Source organism: Schistocerca gregaria, chromosome 3, assembly GCF_023897955.1.
Source record: "Schistocerca gregaria isolate iqSchGreg1 chromosome 3, iqSchGreg1.2, whole genome shotgun sequence".
NCBI lineage: Eukaryota > Metazoa > Arthropoda > Insecta > Orthoptera > Acrididae > Schistocerca > Schistocerca gregaria.
The window spans coordinates 274,243,168-274,258,999 of NC_064922.1; the positions used below are offsets into that span (position 1 = coordinate 274,243,168).

General features: G+C 44.1%; 1 protein-coding gene across 1 annotated transcript in view; it reads right to left on the reverse strand.

Annotated features, from left to right (window-relative positions):
• The window catches only part of LOC126355054 (uncharacterized), an 86,715-nt gene that overhangs the window by 49,697 nt on the left and 21,186 nt on the right, over positions 1–15,832 (reverse strand). The window contains exon 2 of the mRNA XM_050005211.1: positions 9,307–9,517. Within this exon, the coding sequence (XP_049861168.1) occupies positions 9,307–9,517 (211 nt within the window). The remainder of the gene's footprint in view (positions 1–9,306; positions 9,518–15,832) is intronic.

Consider the following 15,832-nt stretch of genomic DNA (forward strand, 5'->3'; position numbering starts at 1 on the left):
TTATAAAATTCCTCCATGATCCCCTATTCAGTGCTAAACTTGGTGCCTCTTCTGATGTAAAGCCTATTACTTCAGAATCATTCTTAACCGAATCCAGGTACCTTCTCCTTGGTCTACTCCGACTCCTCGTACCCTCTGCTTCTGAACCCATGAGTCTCTTGGGTAACCTTGCTTCTCACATGCGTGTTATATGACCCCATCATCTAAGCCTGTTCGCCCTGACTGCTACATCTATAGAGTTTATTCTCAGTTTTTCTTTGATTTCCTCATTGTGGACACGCTCCTGCCATTGTTCCGATCTACTAGTACCTACAATCATCCTAGCTACTTTCATATCCGTAACCTCAACCTTATTGATAAGGTAACCTGAATCCACCCAGCTTTCGCTCCCATACAACAAAATTACTTGGGTTGCCGTAATAATTTGTAACTTACTTTTAAAGCCCTGTCACAAATGTATAATAAATTTGATGTAAGAATTAATAAAACGGAAACAGAGTATGATTTAACTAAAATATCTATGAGAAGAATTGATCTCTGGAATCACGAAACTAAAACATTACACTACAGTGTAAGAGCAGAATGTTTATAGACAAGTGAATCTATAGAACGAACTATAAGCTGGATAGAGAAGAGATACATGAAAGATAAATTATGAGAAAAATAATGGGTGATGTATAGACTACAGATGGTTAGAAAATAATAAGTCACGAATCTAGCAAACCGTAATAAAATACACAAGTCATGACAAAGCGGAAGTTAATTCTCTTTGATGAGCTCTAACGAATGAACGACGACTGGCTAACGAAATAAACATTACTGTATTTCTGGAAAATGCAGTCCGAAGTATCATCGAGAAGCCAAAAATGAGATCGAAAATAATAGGAGAAATCGTCTCGAGAACAAAATACCAAATTTAGGTTTTCGAAGCAGAAACAGTAGAAATCAAGAACAACGTGAACAGAAGAAAGGAAAAGACGACGACAAGAAGGAGTACTGGAGAAGTAGTAAACAACAAATAAAGATAAGGATCTGAAGTTGTTACTTGACCCTAGTCGGTCGATATGATGACAAAAAGAAAAGATAGCTTTCTGGCGCTGCAACAGAAACTCGTCAAACTCATGCTAAAATTCCCATTACTGGCTCACAGATGGGTGCCAGGTCGACTTGGCGAATGAGAACATCCTTGAATTGCAGAATGTCGAGCTTGGCACACATGTCCGACGACGATTCTGCTTGGATCAGTGCCCGGCGACGTGCAGCGGCCGTTGCATACCGGACCAGTGTCCTCGTTTCGGATGCGACTGGGGCAGATACGCGATCGTATTTACTAATTATGGACTGAACACAGCAGTGGACGAGGAATGTTCTACAGTTTTACTTGTTTATTTTGAGTCATTAGTCGGCTGAGTGGTTTGATGCGGCCCACCACGAATTACTCTCCTGTGCCAACCCATTCGTGTCGGAGCAGCACCTGCAACCTGCGTCTTCAATTATTTGCTAGATGTATTCCAATCTCTATCTTCCTGTATATTTTACCCTCTACGCTTTCCTGTAGTACCGTGAAAGTTATTTCCTGATGTCTTAACAGATTTCTTATCGCCGGCCGGAGTGGTTGAGCGGTTCTAGGCGCTACAGTCTGGAACCGCGCGACCGCTACGGTCGCAGGTTCGAATCCTGCCTCGGGCATGGATGTGTGTAATGTCCTTAGGTTAGTTAGGTTTAACTAGTTCTAAGTTCTAGGCGACTGATGACCTCAGAAGTTAAGTCCCATAGTGCTGAGAGCCATTTGAAGCCACATTTCTTATCGTCCTGTCGCTTCTTCTTGTCAGCGTTTTCCGTACAGTTCTTTCATTGTTGATTCTGTGAAGAACTTCCTCATTTCTTACCTTATCAGTCCATCTAATTCTCAACTTTTTTTCTGAAGCACTATATTTCTTCTGTTCCGATTTTCTTACACTCTGTGTTTCATTGCCATACAATGCTATACTCCAAACGTAAATTGTTAGAAATTTCTTCCTCAAATTGAGTCCTATGTGTTCTACTAGTAGACTTCTCTTGGTCAGAAATGTCCTTTTTGCTAGTTTTAGTCTGCTTTTTATGTATACCATGCTCCGTCCGTCGTGGATTATTTTGCTGCCTAGGTAACAGAATTCCATAACTTCGCCTACATCGTGACACCCAATTTTGACGTTAAATTTCTAGCCGTTCTCATTTCAGCCAATTATCATTACCTGTTTTCTTCGATTTACTCTCAGTCCATATTTGTACTGGTTAGACTGTTCATTCCAATCAACAGAATTTGTAAAACTTCTTCACTTTCACTGAAGTTAGCGATTTTATCATCGATATCCTTTCACCTTGAATTTTAACACCACTCTTGAGCCTCTCTTTAATTTCCGTCATTGCTTCTTCGATGTATAAGCTGAACAGTAGCAGCGAAAAGCTACATTCCTCAATTCGAGCACTTCATTCTTGATCTTCCAGTCTTATCGTTCTCTCCTGGCTCTTGTACATATTGCGCAGTATAGTACCCTTCTTTCGTATAGATTACCTCAATTTTTCTCAGTATTTCGAACATCTTGCGCCATTTGACATTGTCGCACTCTATTTTCAGATCGACAAATCTTATGAACAGTTTTGATTTTTCTTCAGTCTTGCTTCCATTACCAACCGAAACGTCAGAAGAGCCTCTCTGGTGCTTTTAACTTTCCCAAAGCCACACTGATAGTCATCTAACAGATCCTCAATCTTGTTTTCCATTTTCCTGTATATTTTTCTTGTCAGCAACTTGGACTCATGAAGTGCTGAGCTAATTGTACGATAATTGTGGAACTTGTCGGCTCTTGCTGTCTTTGGAATTGTGTGGATGATATTTTTCCAAAAGTCAGATGGTATATCACCCGATTCATACATTCTACACACAAAAGTGAATAGTCGTTTTGATGCCAATTCTCCCAATAATTTTAGAAATTCTAATGGATTGTTATCTAATCCTTGTCCCTTATTTGATCTTAAGCCTTCCAAAGCTCTTTTGAATTATGATTATAATGCTAGATGCCCTATCTCTTCTATATCGACTCCTGTTTTTTATTCTATCACATCAGACAGATCTTCCCCCGCATAGATGCCTTCAAGGTACTCTTTCCACCTATCCGCTCTCTTCTCAAAATTTAACAGTGGAGTTCTCATTGTTCTCTTAATGTTACCGCCCTTGAATTTAATTGTTGTTTTGACTTTCGTATATGCTAAGTCAGTCCTTCCGGCAGTCATTTCTTTTTCGAATACTAAATAGCAGTGCCTTTGTTATTCAGAAGGACGATGCATGCACGTGCGAACATTCAGACTCTGCAGCGACTACAGCCGTCAAGAAATACAGAATTTGCATTTGCAGTTGCAAATATGAACCATCGTCGGCTTTATATTGGAATGACGGTGAAAACTTGAGACGGAACCGGGACTCGAACCCGGGTTTCCGGTTTTTTGCGAGCAGTCACCTTAACAGATTCGACCATCGGAGTACGAATTGCGGCCAGATCTAAACTTCCACATGTCGTCTCCCATGTGTCACAACTTCGACTCGTAAATTACGTATATTTCCGCCCAGGAAGAACATTTTATTGAGAGTCAATGGCCTGTTACTGGTGAAACAATATGAAATATCAATGCCTGTGCTATTACTATCTGACATCTATTGCAGAACTCAGTCTAGCTCCTTTCTCATTCCTACTACCAAGCCCACATTCTCCCGTAATCCTTTACTCCTTTCACTACAACAGCATTCCAATCCCCCATGACTATAAGTTTTTATCTTCCTTTACACACTGAATTACCCTTCAATATCCTCCTACACTTTCTCTAGCACTTCATCTTATGCCTATGATGTCGGCACACCTGAACTTTTGCTGTCGGTGTTAGTTTGCTGTCAGTTTTGATGAAAACTGTTCAGAGTAATTCACCCTCTGTCGTACTTTTATATTCATACTCATCCCACCAGAAATCCTTGTCTTTTTTCCGTTTCACTTTGCTGATCTTAAAGCAATTCCCTTTTCAGATTTTCTAGCCTCCCTACCACTTCAAGCTCCTGACATTCCACGCCCCGACTCGTAGAACGTTAAACCTTCTTTAATTATTCCATCTTTTGTTTATGGTCACCTCCCCTTGGTAATCCCATTCCAGAGATCCAAATGGGGGACTAGTGTGGAATCTTTTTCGAATGGAGAGATCTTCATGACACTTTTTCAGTTACAGGCCACATGTCCTGTGGATATATGTTACGTGCCCTTGAAGCTGTTGTTTCCATTGCCTTCTGCATCCTCAAGTCGTTGATAATTGCTGATTCTTCCGTCTTTTAAGGGCGAAAGAGTGCACTGGATCACTATCCGTGCCTCCGCCCTCTTTGACAACTCCGATGGCAGAGCGAGGGTGACTTCTTATGCCGGAAGTCTTCGGCCGCCATTGCTGTTGATTTTTATTCAAAATCAAAGCAGTGCCGAGGGTCGAACCCGCGAGCCAGCACGTTTTGATTCTTAATCAAATACGCTTCCATAGACCATAGTCTCTTCCTGCTGCAGCTACGGGTAATATTTATTCTAGCGCTATCATTTCCAGCCTTCTGGATGTGAAGATGACCAAGCGGTACCTTCTGGTTTTATGAAGAAAACGTTCGTGATAAACTGGGCTCTAATCAGAAGTTTTCCCGCCTGAAACTTGATGATAAATTTTCTGGAGGCAGATCGCCTGGCATTTCCGTCACGGACCATAACCAAATTCTGATTTAGAAGTAAAGGAAGTTTGTAATTTCTATCAGGAGGCATGTAAGTGGATAATGGGTGTTGCTACTGCATATCGGGTTCAGTACTGGACTGATTTTAGAGTCGAAATGTGTGTCTCCCTGGCTCATTGTAGGTTACTACACCTACAGTCAGCAAAATAAAATGTCAGTGCTCTATTTATAAGATCAGCTGAAATAACAGGTAACTTTAACTAGACAATCTTATTGATCTTCGCGTTACACATCCTGTACTGCCTGCGTCACACCTCGTAATTACGTAATTCAGCCTACTTGTGGAGGCTAACCATTCCAGTGTCATGGTCAGTTACTCGGTATACCTTGTAACGCTGTGTTAGGTACTACTTGGATCCAAAGGGGGAGGGTGTGAGGACTTCACAACCTCCCGCGAGAAAGACAGAAATGAGGCATATGAATTTCAAAATCTCTCAGTTAACTTACGATAAATATAGTAACGTCAAAGAGGCATTCTGGAAATTACAAGCTGCGTTTAACACAGGACATTTCTCAATAGCTTGCGTGAGGGTCTACCGATGTGGAACGTTTTGCGGCGTGATCGCCTGCCGAAAACGTATATAGGCGCACAATCGCAGGATGGCCGTGCCTGCTGGGACTAAGAAATCCAACACAGTTCGTGAGTGTACAGGTAGAACCAGACAACCGCAAGAAATTTGGTAAGGTATCGTAGAAAGGGAAAACCCTCTACCAAGAAAAAAGATAACGGACTGACTTCTCTAATAAAGGCGGAAAGGACGACAGAAACAGCGTTCCCTTCGTTTGCACGCTCACATAACCACAGTGTGCAGTCCTGTGTTCACAATCGTTGTGGTAAGTGAAAAATCTACATTTACCAGAGCACGCTTCGACTTCATGTTGGGTATATTATGATGATGTCCAAGATGTGAGAATTTGTTGCTATTACAGTTCTTAAATCAACCAGATGAAACACATACGTCTCAAGTTTTCGGACGAATGCTTGTCGAATGCTATATTTCTCTGAGTTTGCACTTTATTGGAAGTTATGGTAAAGCAATGTACTAAACATTGATGTATACAAATGATATACCAATTTATTATTATGTATTTTATTATTAAAAGTGTGAACGAAGAAGATGCGAAAATGTCACTGGAAAATCTTGCCATAGTTGAAGCAAAAGCCAACCTCAAGATAACGTACAACAGACCAAGGAGCGTGGATGAAGAGGCCAACTGGAAGGCTGAAGATCAAGTGTTGGAGGACGTGAACAGTTTTCGTTACGTGGAGGAAAACGTAAGAGGTAAATTACATTCCAACAACAGCAGAAAAGATGGGTCCAAACGTTGAAGAAATTACGATCTGTGGAAAATACAATTTATGAAAAGAAAAAAAAAACCTTCCAGGAAAGCGAGACAGACACTGTATGCCAACAATAATTGTATGCAACCGAGTCAACCACCTTGGGCAAGAGAGTTTGCATCTGCCTGGAGAAAGAGGCACGGGGCACGGAAAAACAAGGTGAATTCTTTATACGTAGGTCAAGGCAGGACCTGGAGCTGTGTGAGAGTGCTGAATAAACCTCGTGCTTGATACGGAAGAGAAGCCTGAGATTTACCAGGCACATCATGAAGATGGAGGATAACACGTTGACCAAGAAGATATGGAAAGCAACATGTTTAACAAGGAACAACTGGATCAGAGAAGTCGGGAGGGGGGGTTGGAAAACAGTTGGAAGAAGCGAAAAAATCCATACGCACCAGTGCAGGACAGGCACATCTATGGATAGTCATAGGTAATCTGATACTATGATCAAAACTAGGATCAGGAAAACAGAGAGGACCAGGAGGGGCTAGAGAATGAAGAGGTATTAGGAAGAAAGAAGACGTACTGAACATGTCACCTGAGATCACAAAGGTCCAAACTGGCCAAATGATAATTTTATTGTGAGACCTTAACTTTTCCCGGCGTATTGAATGTTCAAATAACATACGGGTTTGTTGCCGGGTGACGTCGTCGACCACCGCCGATATTTCGACAGGAGCACACCCTGCCATTCTCAAGGCACAGCTGCAAGGAGGAAGCAATGTGCAAGGGAATTTAATAGCTCGGTTCACAGAGGAGACACAACGAAGTTACCACACACACAATAAGTAACCGCAGAGTCAACACACTGCCAAAGACAACCAACATCAGAAATATCGATAGTGACTATTAATCAACAGGAGAGGTAGCACTAATTCTGTCCCTCTGTTTTTGATGAGACAGAGCCTATTCCAAGCAGCATTTAAACAAAATCCACCATCTCTGTTTATAAGATTGCTTGTTAGTTTGATTTCAACAGCTTTGTTAATAACGCTATCCCAATAGCTGGACTTGCAAGCCAGAATCTCCGTGTTGTTGTATTCCACAGGATGACCGGGGTCAAGGCAATGTTCTGCAATAGCGGATTTGCTCTGCTGTTGTAAGCGTGTGTGACGCTTATGTTCAATACACCGGTCTTCCACAGTCCTGATTGTCTGACCAATATATGACATGCCACAACTGCAAGGAATACGATAGACGCCAGTGTTACGCAAACCAAGAACATCTTTTACGGACACCAACAGGGCCTTAATCTTAGAAGGTGGTCGAAAAACACATTTCACATCATATTTCCGCAAAATACGACCAATCCTGTTGGAAATGCTTCTTACACAAGGCAAAAAGGCGTGAACTTAGGTGCCACTTCGTTGCTATCGTCACTCACCCGTTGCACAGAAGGCTGATAGCGCATCGCACGTTTGATCTGCCTCTCACTATAACCATTCTGACGAAAGGTGACTTCGATGTGTGATAGCTCAGCTGCCAAACTTTCAGGGTCTGAGATAACGTGAGCCCTGTGAACCAAGGTACGAAGTACTCCTTCACGCTGAGCTGGAGGGTGACAACTATCACCTCGCAATACAAGTCAGTGTGCGTTGGCTTCCTATAAATAGACTGTCCCATCGTACCACCAGTCTTCCTTCTCACCAACACATCAAGGAAAGGAAGGCATCCATTCCTTTCCACCTCCATAGTGAACTGAATATTCGGGTGGATTGAATTCAGGTGTTCCAAAAACCGGTTTAAATTCTCACTACCATGAGGCCCTTGCACATTGTTTCCTCCTTGCAGTTGTGCCTTGAGAATGGCAGGGTGTGCTCCTGTCGAAGTATGGACGGTGCTCGACGACGTCACCCGGCAGCAAACCTGTAAAGTTACTTGAACGATAATTTTATTGTAATTTTTACCATTATAAGCATCTATGACATGTTAAAAGTGGGATGAGCGTAAGGCCGGTATTACACTATCAAATTTCTTTGTCAAATATCTTCGTCCAATATCTTTGTCAAAGATATTTGATGGTGTAATAGGGAACTTTGTCAAATGTCGTCCATTATTTGATCAAATCTAGGGCCTCGCTGTAGATTTGATCAAAGAGGTGTCTTGTCTTCTGTTCACTGCAATGTCACATGTTACCACATGGAGCGCTAGCATCGCTGCAGCATTCTGTCGTCTGTAGTGTTTTAATAAACATTGTCGGTAAATACAATTGGTGTGTGCCGACAACTTTAAAGTTAATAGAGATGTATGAAGCTGATGAGGCGCTTTACAACGTGAGGCACGGTGAATACAAAAATAGATTAAGAAGATTGGGGACCCGACCTGACCTAACCTAACCAGACCTAACCTAACGTAACCCTCTCCTGTAGCAAAGAATGGGAGTATTACAGTGAGCCTGTCTTCTGCAGATGTAGCAGTTCTTAAGTGAATATTGTGCTTTGTGATATGAGGATACACTTCATTGAGCACATACAGAAATGTATGCTCATCCATCCTTAAGTAATTGATGTACGACTTGACGTCCTCCACTTTAAGCTCACGTAACAAGTTTTGTTGAATGCTTTAATCGTGTCGTCGTAAAACCCAGGTATGTTTACTTTTTTTTCCCCGCTTCTCTTCCGCATGTGCACACAGTGCAATTGTGGTACATGCAACTGCTATGGTTAATAACAAGTTGTTATTGTCAGCCATCTTGAACTTTGACGAAAAATATGATGGCAGTGTAATACCCCTTCCAGCGCTACGTCAAAGATCTTTGTCAAATATGTTTGACGGAATATTTGATCACATCTTTGATCAAATCTTTGAAAAAGAAATTTGATAGTGTAATACCGGGCTAAGGGGTATCTGCAGTGGAGGCGGGAGGTTGGGGGGGGGGGGGGGGGGGGGGAGGAGAATAAATCGTGTCCGCCCTTTCCTATCAGAGATGGATCGCACGTGTGTGGCCCACGGTTTTGTGAATTTCGAAGATAGTTTAAATGCTGGGCTCGAGCCCAGCTGATCAGATCTCGGCGGTTGACGGCATCGTGAAAGCTGGGTCGGTGACGGGGTTTTGTTCGTAGCCCAGCGAGTGGAGAGAATGGGCGAGGCTGATGAGGATGCGAGGCCACGGCGCCGCACACGTGCGCGCAGCGGTGCGTGTGCAGACAGGCGCAGCCACAGAATGGACACTCACGGTCGGTGTCATCCCGCGGCGTCAGGTCGAGGCGCAGCGCGTGAGAGCGCGCGTACCGCTCGAGCATGCGCAGAGCGAACTTGCTGGCTTTGTCCGCCTCGGAGTCACCGGCGCGAGGCGCAGACCCGGGGAACAGCGGCGGCTGGCCGGAGAGGACGGGAGACCCAGCAGAGCCCAGCGGCGACAGCGACAGCGGGCCCCACAGGAACACCTGCAACACCACACCGGCCGCTACTGCATGGCGCACAGCTCTATACAGGGAGCTTAAAAAATGTGTCGCATACTCCTACAGGAGGTAGTACTGGTTAATGCGAAGTAACTAGGTATATGCAGTCACAATAAAAGAACAACAACTTGAACGAATACAGATAGGACGTTCATATTCAAATGATAAGTACACCACTGGCCATCAAAATTGCTACACCACGAAGATGACGTGCTACAGGCGCGAAATTTAACCGACAGGAAGAAGATGCTGTGATATGCAAATGATTAGCTTCTCAGAGCATCCACACAAGGTCGGCGCCGGTGGCGACACGTACAACGTGCTGACATAAGGAAAGTTTCCATCCGATTTCTCATACACAAACAGCAGTTGACCGGCGTTGCCTGGTGAAACGTTGTTGTGATTCCTCGTGTAAGGAGGAGAAATACGTACCATCACGTTTCCGACTTTGATAAAGGTCGAATTGTAGCCTAACGCGATTGTGGTTAATGGTATCGCGACATTGCTGCTCGCGTTAGTCGAGATCCAATGACTGTTAGCAGAATATGGAATCGGTGGGTTCCGGAGGGTAATACGGAACGCCGTGCTAGATCCCAACGGCCTCGTATCACTAGCAGTCGAGATGACAGGCATCTTATCCGCATGGCTGTAACGGATCGTGCAGCCACGTCTCGATCCCTGAGTCAACAGATGGGGACGTTTGCAAGACAACAACCATCTGCACGAGCAGTTCGACGACGTTTGCAGCAGAACGGACTATTAGCTCGGAGACCATGCCTGCGGTTACCCTTGACGCTGCATCACGGACAGGAGCGCCGGCCGGTGTGGCCGTGGGGTTCTAGGCGCTTCAGTCTGGAACCGCGTGACCGCTACGGTCGCAGGTTCGAATCCTGCCTCGGGCATGGATGTGTTTGATGTCCTTAGGTTAGCTAGGTTTAAGTAGTTCTAAGTTCTATGGGACTGATGACCACAGATGTTAAGTCCCATAGTGCTCAGAGCCATTTGAACCATTTTGAACAGACAGATGGTGTACTCAACGACGAACCTGGATGAATCCAGGTTCTGTTTACAGCATCATAATGGTCGCATCCGTCTTTGGCGACATCGCGGTGAACGCACGTGGAAGCGTGTGTTCGTCATCGCCATACTGGCGTATCCCCCGGCGTGATGGTACAGAGTGCCATTGGTTACACATCTCGGTCACCTCTTGCTCGCATTGACGGCACTTTGAACAGTGGACGTTACATTTCAGATGTGATACGGCCCGTGGCTCTACCCTTCATTCGATCCCTGGGAAACCCTACATTTCAGCAGCATAATGCACGACCGCATGTTGCAGGTCCTGTACGGGCCTTTCTGCCCTGGCCATCACATTCTCCAGGTCTCTCACCAACTGGAAACGTCTGGTCAATGGTGGCCGAGCAACTGGCTCGTCACAATACGCCAGTCACTACTCTTGATGAACTGTGGTATCGTGTTGAAGCTGCATGGGCAGCTCTACCTGTACATGCCACCCAAGCTTGTTTGACTCAATGCCCAGGCGTATCAAGGCCGTTATTAAGGCCAGAGGTGGTTGTCATGAGTACTGATTTCTCAGGGTCTATGCACCCAAATTGCGTGAAAATGTAATCACATGTCAGTTCTAGTATAATATATTTGTCCAATGAATACCCGTTTCTCATCTGCATTTTTTCTTGGTGTAGCAATTTTAATGGCCTGTAGTGTACATTAGTAAGTTCTGTTGAAATGATTAGCATTTCAGTAACATAAGGCGCGAATGGCATCTTGTAGTACAGCCATCCATGCTGCATTCACCTGGTTCAAAAGCTCATCTGTTGTGGTTGTAATCGGGTCACACCACTACAACCGTCGATTCACCATATCCCATACATTTTCCATTGGCGACAACTCTCCTCATCTGCTCACCATATCCCGCACATTTTCGATTTTTGCATTCACATAGGTCACACTGGTCACAGTGCCATGGACAGGCACCAACTGTGATTTGTGGTTGTACCCAGTAGCACCTTAATGCTTTGAGTTGGCGCTCTATGTCTTGTGCGAATGCATTCACTGCGACGCCGTTCCCCCTGTCTGCGGCGAACCAAAATCCGGCCATCATTTTCAAACAAACAGAACCTATATTCCCCCGAAAAGCACTGTCTGTTGGCATTGCTGTCCCCAGTGCCGTCTACCATGTTTCTGCACATTCGTCAAAGGTAGGCGGAGAAGTGGACGAGATACGAGGTTATACACTGGTCCACTGTTGCGCCAGAACCGAGAAGAACGCAGATCTGCCCTTCAGCGCCATTCGGATGAGGTGTTCTTCTCGGGTGATGGTCTGGGTCGTGCGACCTGACCCATCTTGTCGTGTTGTTCAGCCTTTAATAAACCATCCTCGACACACCCGTTGCACTTCGTTCCACAACACGAGCAGTAATTTCCCGGATGGACGCATCACATTCTCTCATGCCAATATTGCATCCTCCTTCAAACTCACTGATTTGACTGATGGTTCGCGCATACATCTGCGAGGCACCCTGCACGTCTGCTCAAAACACACTGATCCATTACCTTCGGTTTACAGCGACAGCGAGACCTCAGGCACATTTTACCGCTAGGGAGTAATGCGTCTCGAATCCGCGGGCCGACGTCCTTCAAATACTAATCATTTCTGCACAACATACTAATGTGCATGTCCTGTCAATATGAATGTCCTACCTCTAGTCGTTCAAGGAGCTCTGTTTTTTTTTCTAAAAAAGAGTGTATATCCGGAAACCAGTACCTGTTCAGATATACGCCGTTTTCCATGTGCCGAGTAACGGATAGTACTAGGGGTGTAGGCCGTCACAAGAGATGGCACAGTAAATTACCTCAAAAGCACCCGTGGGCAGATGAAAATCCTCCAGAAGCCATGGAAGGGAGGTATCAGGATCGCTTCAGTAGCAATGTATGGTCAGGAATTGTCGGCGGCAGACTTGTAAAGCCATACAGTTTACCAAACACATTAATAGGTATGTTGGTGGTGATGATTTGTGTGCGATTACCGGCGCTTTTGGAGAATGTTACCCTTGCAGAGGGACAAAGACTGTGGTTTATGTATGGCCAAGCACCATCGCGTTTTCTATGGAGTATGCGACTGTGCCTCTCCGCAACTATTCATGAGCGATGAAATAGTCGAAGACGTTCGATAGCATGGCCTCGCCCTTCTACGGGAACTGAACCAGCTCCTCATCGGAATTTCTGCCCACGGTAACCCTTATGACATTTTTGGATGCCAAACTCATCAACACTGTCCATACGTTACAGGAGCATGTGATCAGCGCATGTGACGCATTCGGAATGAAGCCCGGTGTATTTGAAAGAGTGCGTGATTTACTGCGAAGGATTGAAGGATATCTCAAGATGCATCGTAACACATGCAGCTCTGCCTATTGCGTCTGCTACTACCTAACAGATCGGAAGAGGAGAGACACATTGGCCCATGTCTCAACAGGTATTGGTTTCCAGACAATTATAGGAAATTTTCTTCTCGTTTTGGCCAATACAACCTTCTGTAGGAATATATGACATTATTTTTTAAACACGCACTAGTTTTGTTGTTTTAGCGTAACTCTCCACGCTAGTCCACTTTGTGCAACTCTGTTCATCTCTGCATAACTACTAGTATCCATTTGTACCTGCTTACTGTAGTCAAACCTTAGTCGACCGCAACTGTTTTTACTGCAGGTGCTACTCTCCATTACCCAACTGGCGATTCCTTCATGCCACAGCGTGTGTCCCATATGATCCTTTCTTTTTGTCATATTGTGCCGTACATTTCTTTATTTTCAGTTCGATTCAATTCCTCTTTGTTAGTTATTTGATCTACTATTCTCTTCTTTTCTCGACTGTTTATCCCCAAAGTTTCCTTTCCTTTCTAGTTTACGAATCAGGCAATTACTTTCAGAAAATACTTTCTAACACTTAAATTTAAGTTAGATTCCCGCAAATTTTGGTTTTTCAGAAACGCTTTCCTTGCCATTTCCAGTCTAAATTTTACATCCTCTCTGCTTCGGCCATCAGCAGTTCTTTCACTGCCCACATAGCAGAACTCATCTACTACTTTCAGTATCGCAATTCCTAATCTAATTCCCTCAGCATCGAATCCGAATACGGCCATTGCTCTTGTTTTATTTTTGTCGATATTTATCTCATAACCTGTTTCCAAGACACTGTCTATTCCGTCCAACTGACCTTCCAAGTCCTTTGCGGTACATGACACAATTGCAGTACCAACGCTAAAACTCCTGCCGCGCGGAATTAGCCGAGCGGTTTAGGGCGCTGCAGTCATGTTCGGCTGATCCCGGATGAGGTTCGAGTCCTCCCTCGGGCGTGGGTGTGTGTGTTTGTCCTTAGGATAATTTAGGTTAAGTAGTGAGCAAGCTTTGGGACTGATGACCTTAGCAGTTATGTCCCGTAAGATTTCACACACGCTAAAACTCCAAGATTTCTTTCTTCTTGAACTTCACAACCCTTTCGAAATATCTCCTTGGTTGCCTTTACTGCTTGCTCAATTTATAGATTTGACGACATCAGGGATAGACAACTGTCCTGTGTCACTGTCTTCTCAGTTGGTTCTCCTCTTTCGTGTCATTCGACACTTAACACTGAATTCTTGTTTCTGTGCAAGTTCCCACGCAATACTTAAAACCAGAGGCTCTAATTATCACAATTATGAATATTTCTCTTAATCATGTACTTTCCCCCAACGTCTTCGGCATTTCTGAAGTTAGATGCAATTTGCCGAGAGTAATGAAGAGAACAGAGGAGAAGAGAAGCTACTCGGCAAATATCAAATTTTGAGCAGTAGAGTAAGATAAAGAATAATGTTATTTAGGAAGATTACACAAGATCTTCTAAAATGTGTTTTGACAGCGGATAGATGAAGAACACTGTAACAGATTGTACATTCCACATGAAAGTCAGAGAATATCTGTAGCCACACAACAGATGCAGGAAAAACGTACATTCTTTTGGTAGCATTTGGGACAATTTCCTTATTTTGAACGTTACACACAACGATTCTCTTATTTACTTAGTTTTGACCCTCTTGTCGGTGCTTACTTGCCTACATTGCAATGAATGTTACAGTTTTATTCAGTCAGTATCACAGACATTCTCAGTCAACACCAGTGGCAGACGGTGAAAGAAAGGTGTCGTTAACTGTTTAAATTTCAGAGATGGTGTTTTCTAGAAACGACAACATTTATATTGCGACTCATGTGGATATCACGCGAAAAGGCCATGAAGGTAAAATTAGAGAGGTTCGAGCACACATTGACGCTTATCAGCAGTCCCTTTACCCGCGAACCATTCGCGACTAAAACAAGATAACAGGGAAGTGAACAGAGGTACACAAAGTAGCCCCTTCCACACGTAGCAAGGTGGCGTGCGGGTATAGATGCAGATCTAGATTAACACTCGTTAACGAATCGAGCTCAACAAAATTGATCTACATTCCATTCCAGGTGTTCCATTGTCCATATTCTCTGAGCATCATACGTTCCGCGAGGTTTGTCTTTGTTGCTCATGACTGACGTCTAAAGACCATGCTGAACGTTTAGCAACTGTTACCTACTGTCTGGCTCGACCTAACTCACCCAAATGCCCCCAGAAAAGGCAGTGGGCGGTTCCGTTGCATTGTCCTCTGGGTAACTACGAGCCATAATCTATAAGCATATGTCTTACGTTAGTGGTAGAATCCTCGAATGACGCTCCTGTGATGTAGACATGTTCGGCGCCCATTTTCACATACTAACAGTCCTCTTGCTGTAAGTGATTACGTGTCTTAGTTAGAAGCTAGAAATTTTTGACCGTGCCATGTTGACAGATTGTACAGTTGACAGACTGTCCCCTTCGCGGTTAGAGACTGAACTCCCTCTACTACTTCCATTAAAATGGGTATTTTCCTTAACTTCTATTACTCTGGTGGCTGCACGTAGAGATTTTGTGTAGTAAAAAATAGCACTGAGAAGCAGTTTTCCGATTAGAAGAATGTACGCAAATCATGACGGTGGTGGAACATTTTACGACCAATTCGTGACAAAGTTCAAAATAAATACAATACAAAGTACTTACGGGCATTCAGCCAGGTTGAATTTTCGACAACTTCCGATATTTCGGCGGATGCACACTCCGCCATTTTCAAGGCTTGACTGCAACGACCAGACGAAGTGCAGAAAACACGAGAGCTCGGTTCTGCGAGTCTAACAGAAAAGATAACACACACCTAAACAAAAGCCACGAAAGATGAACGAA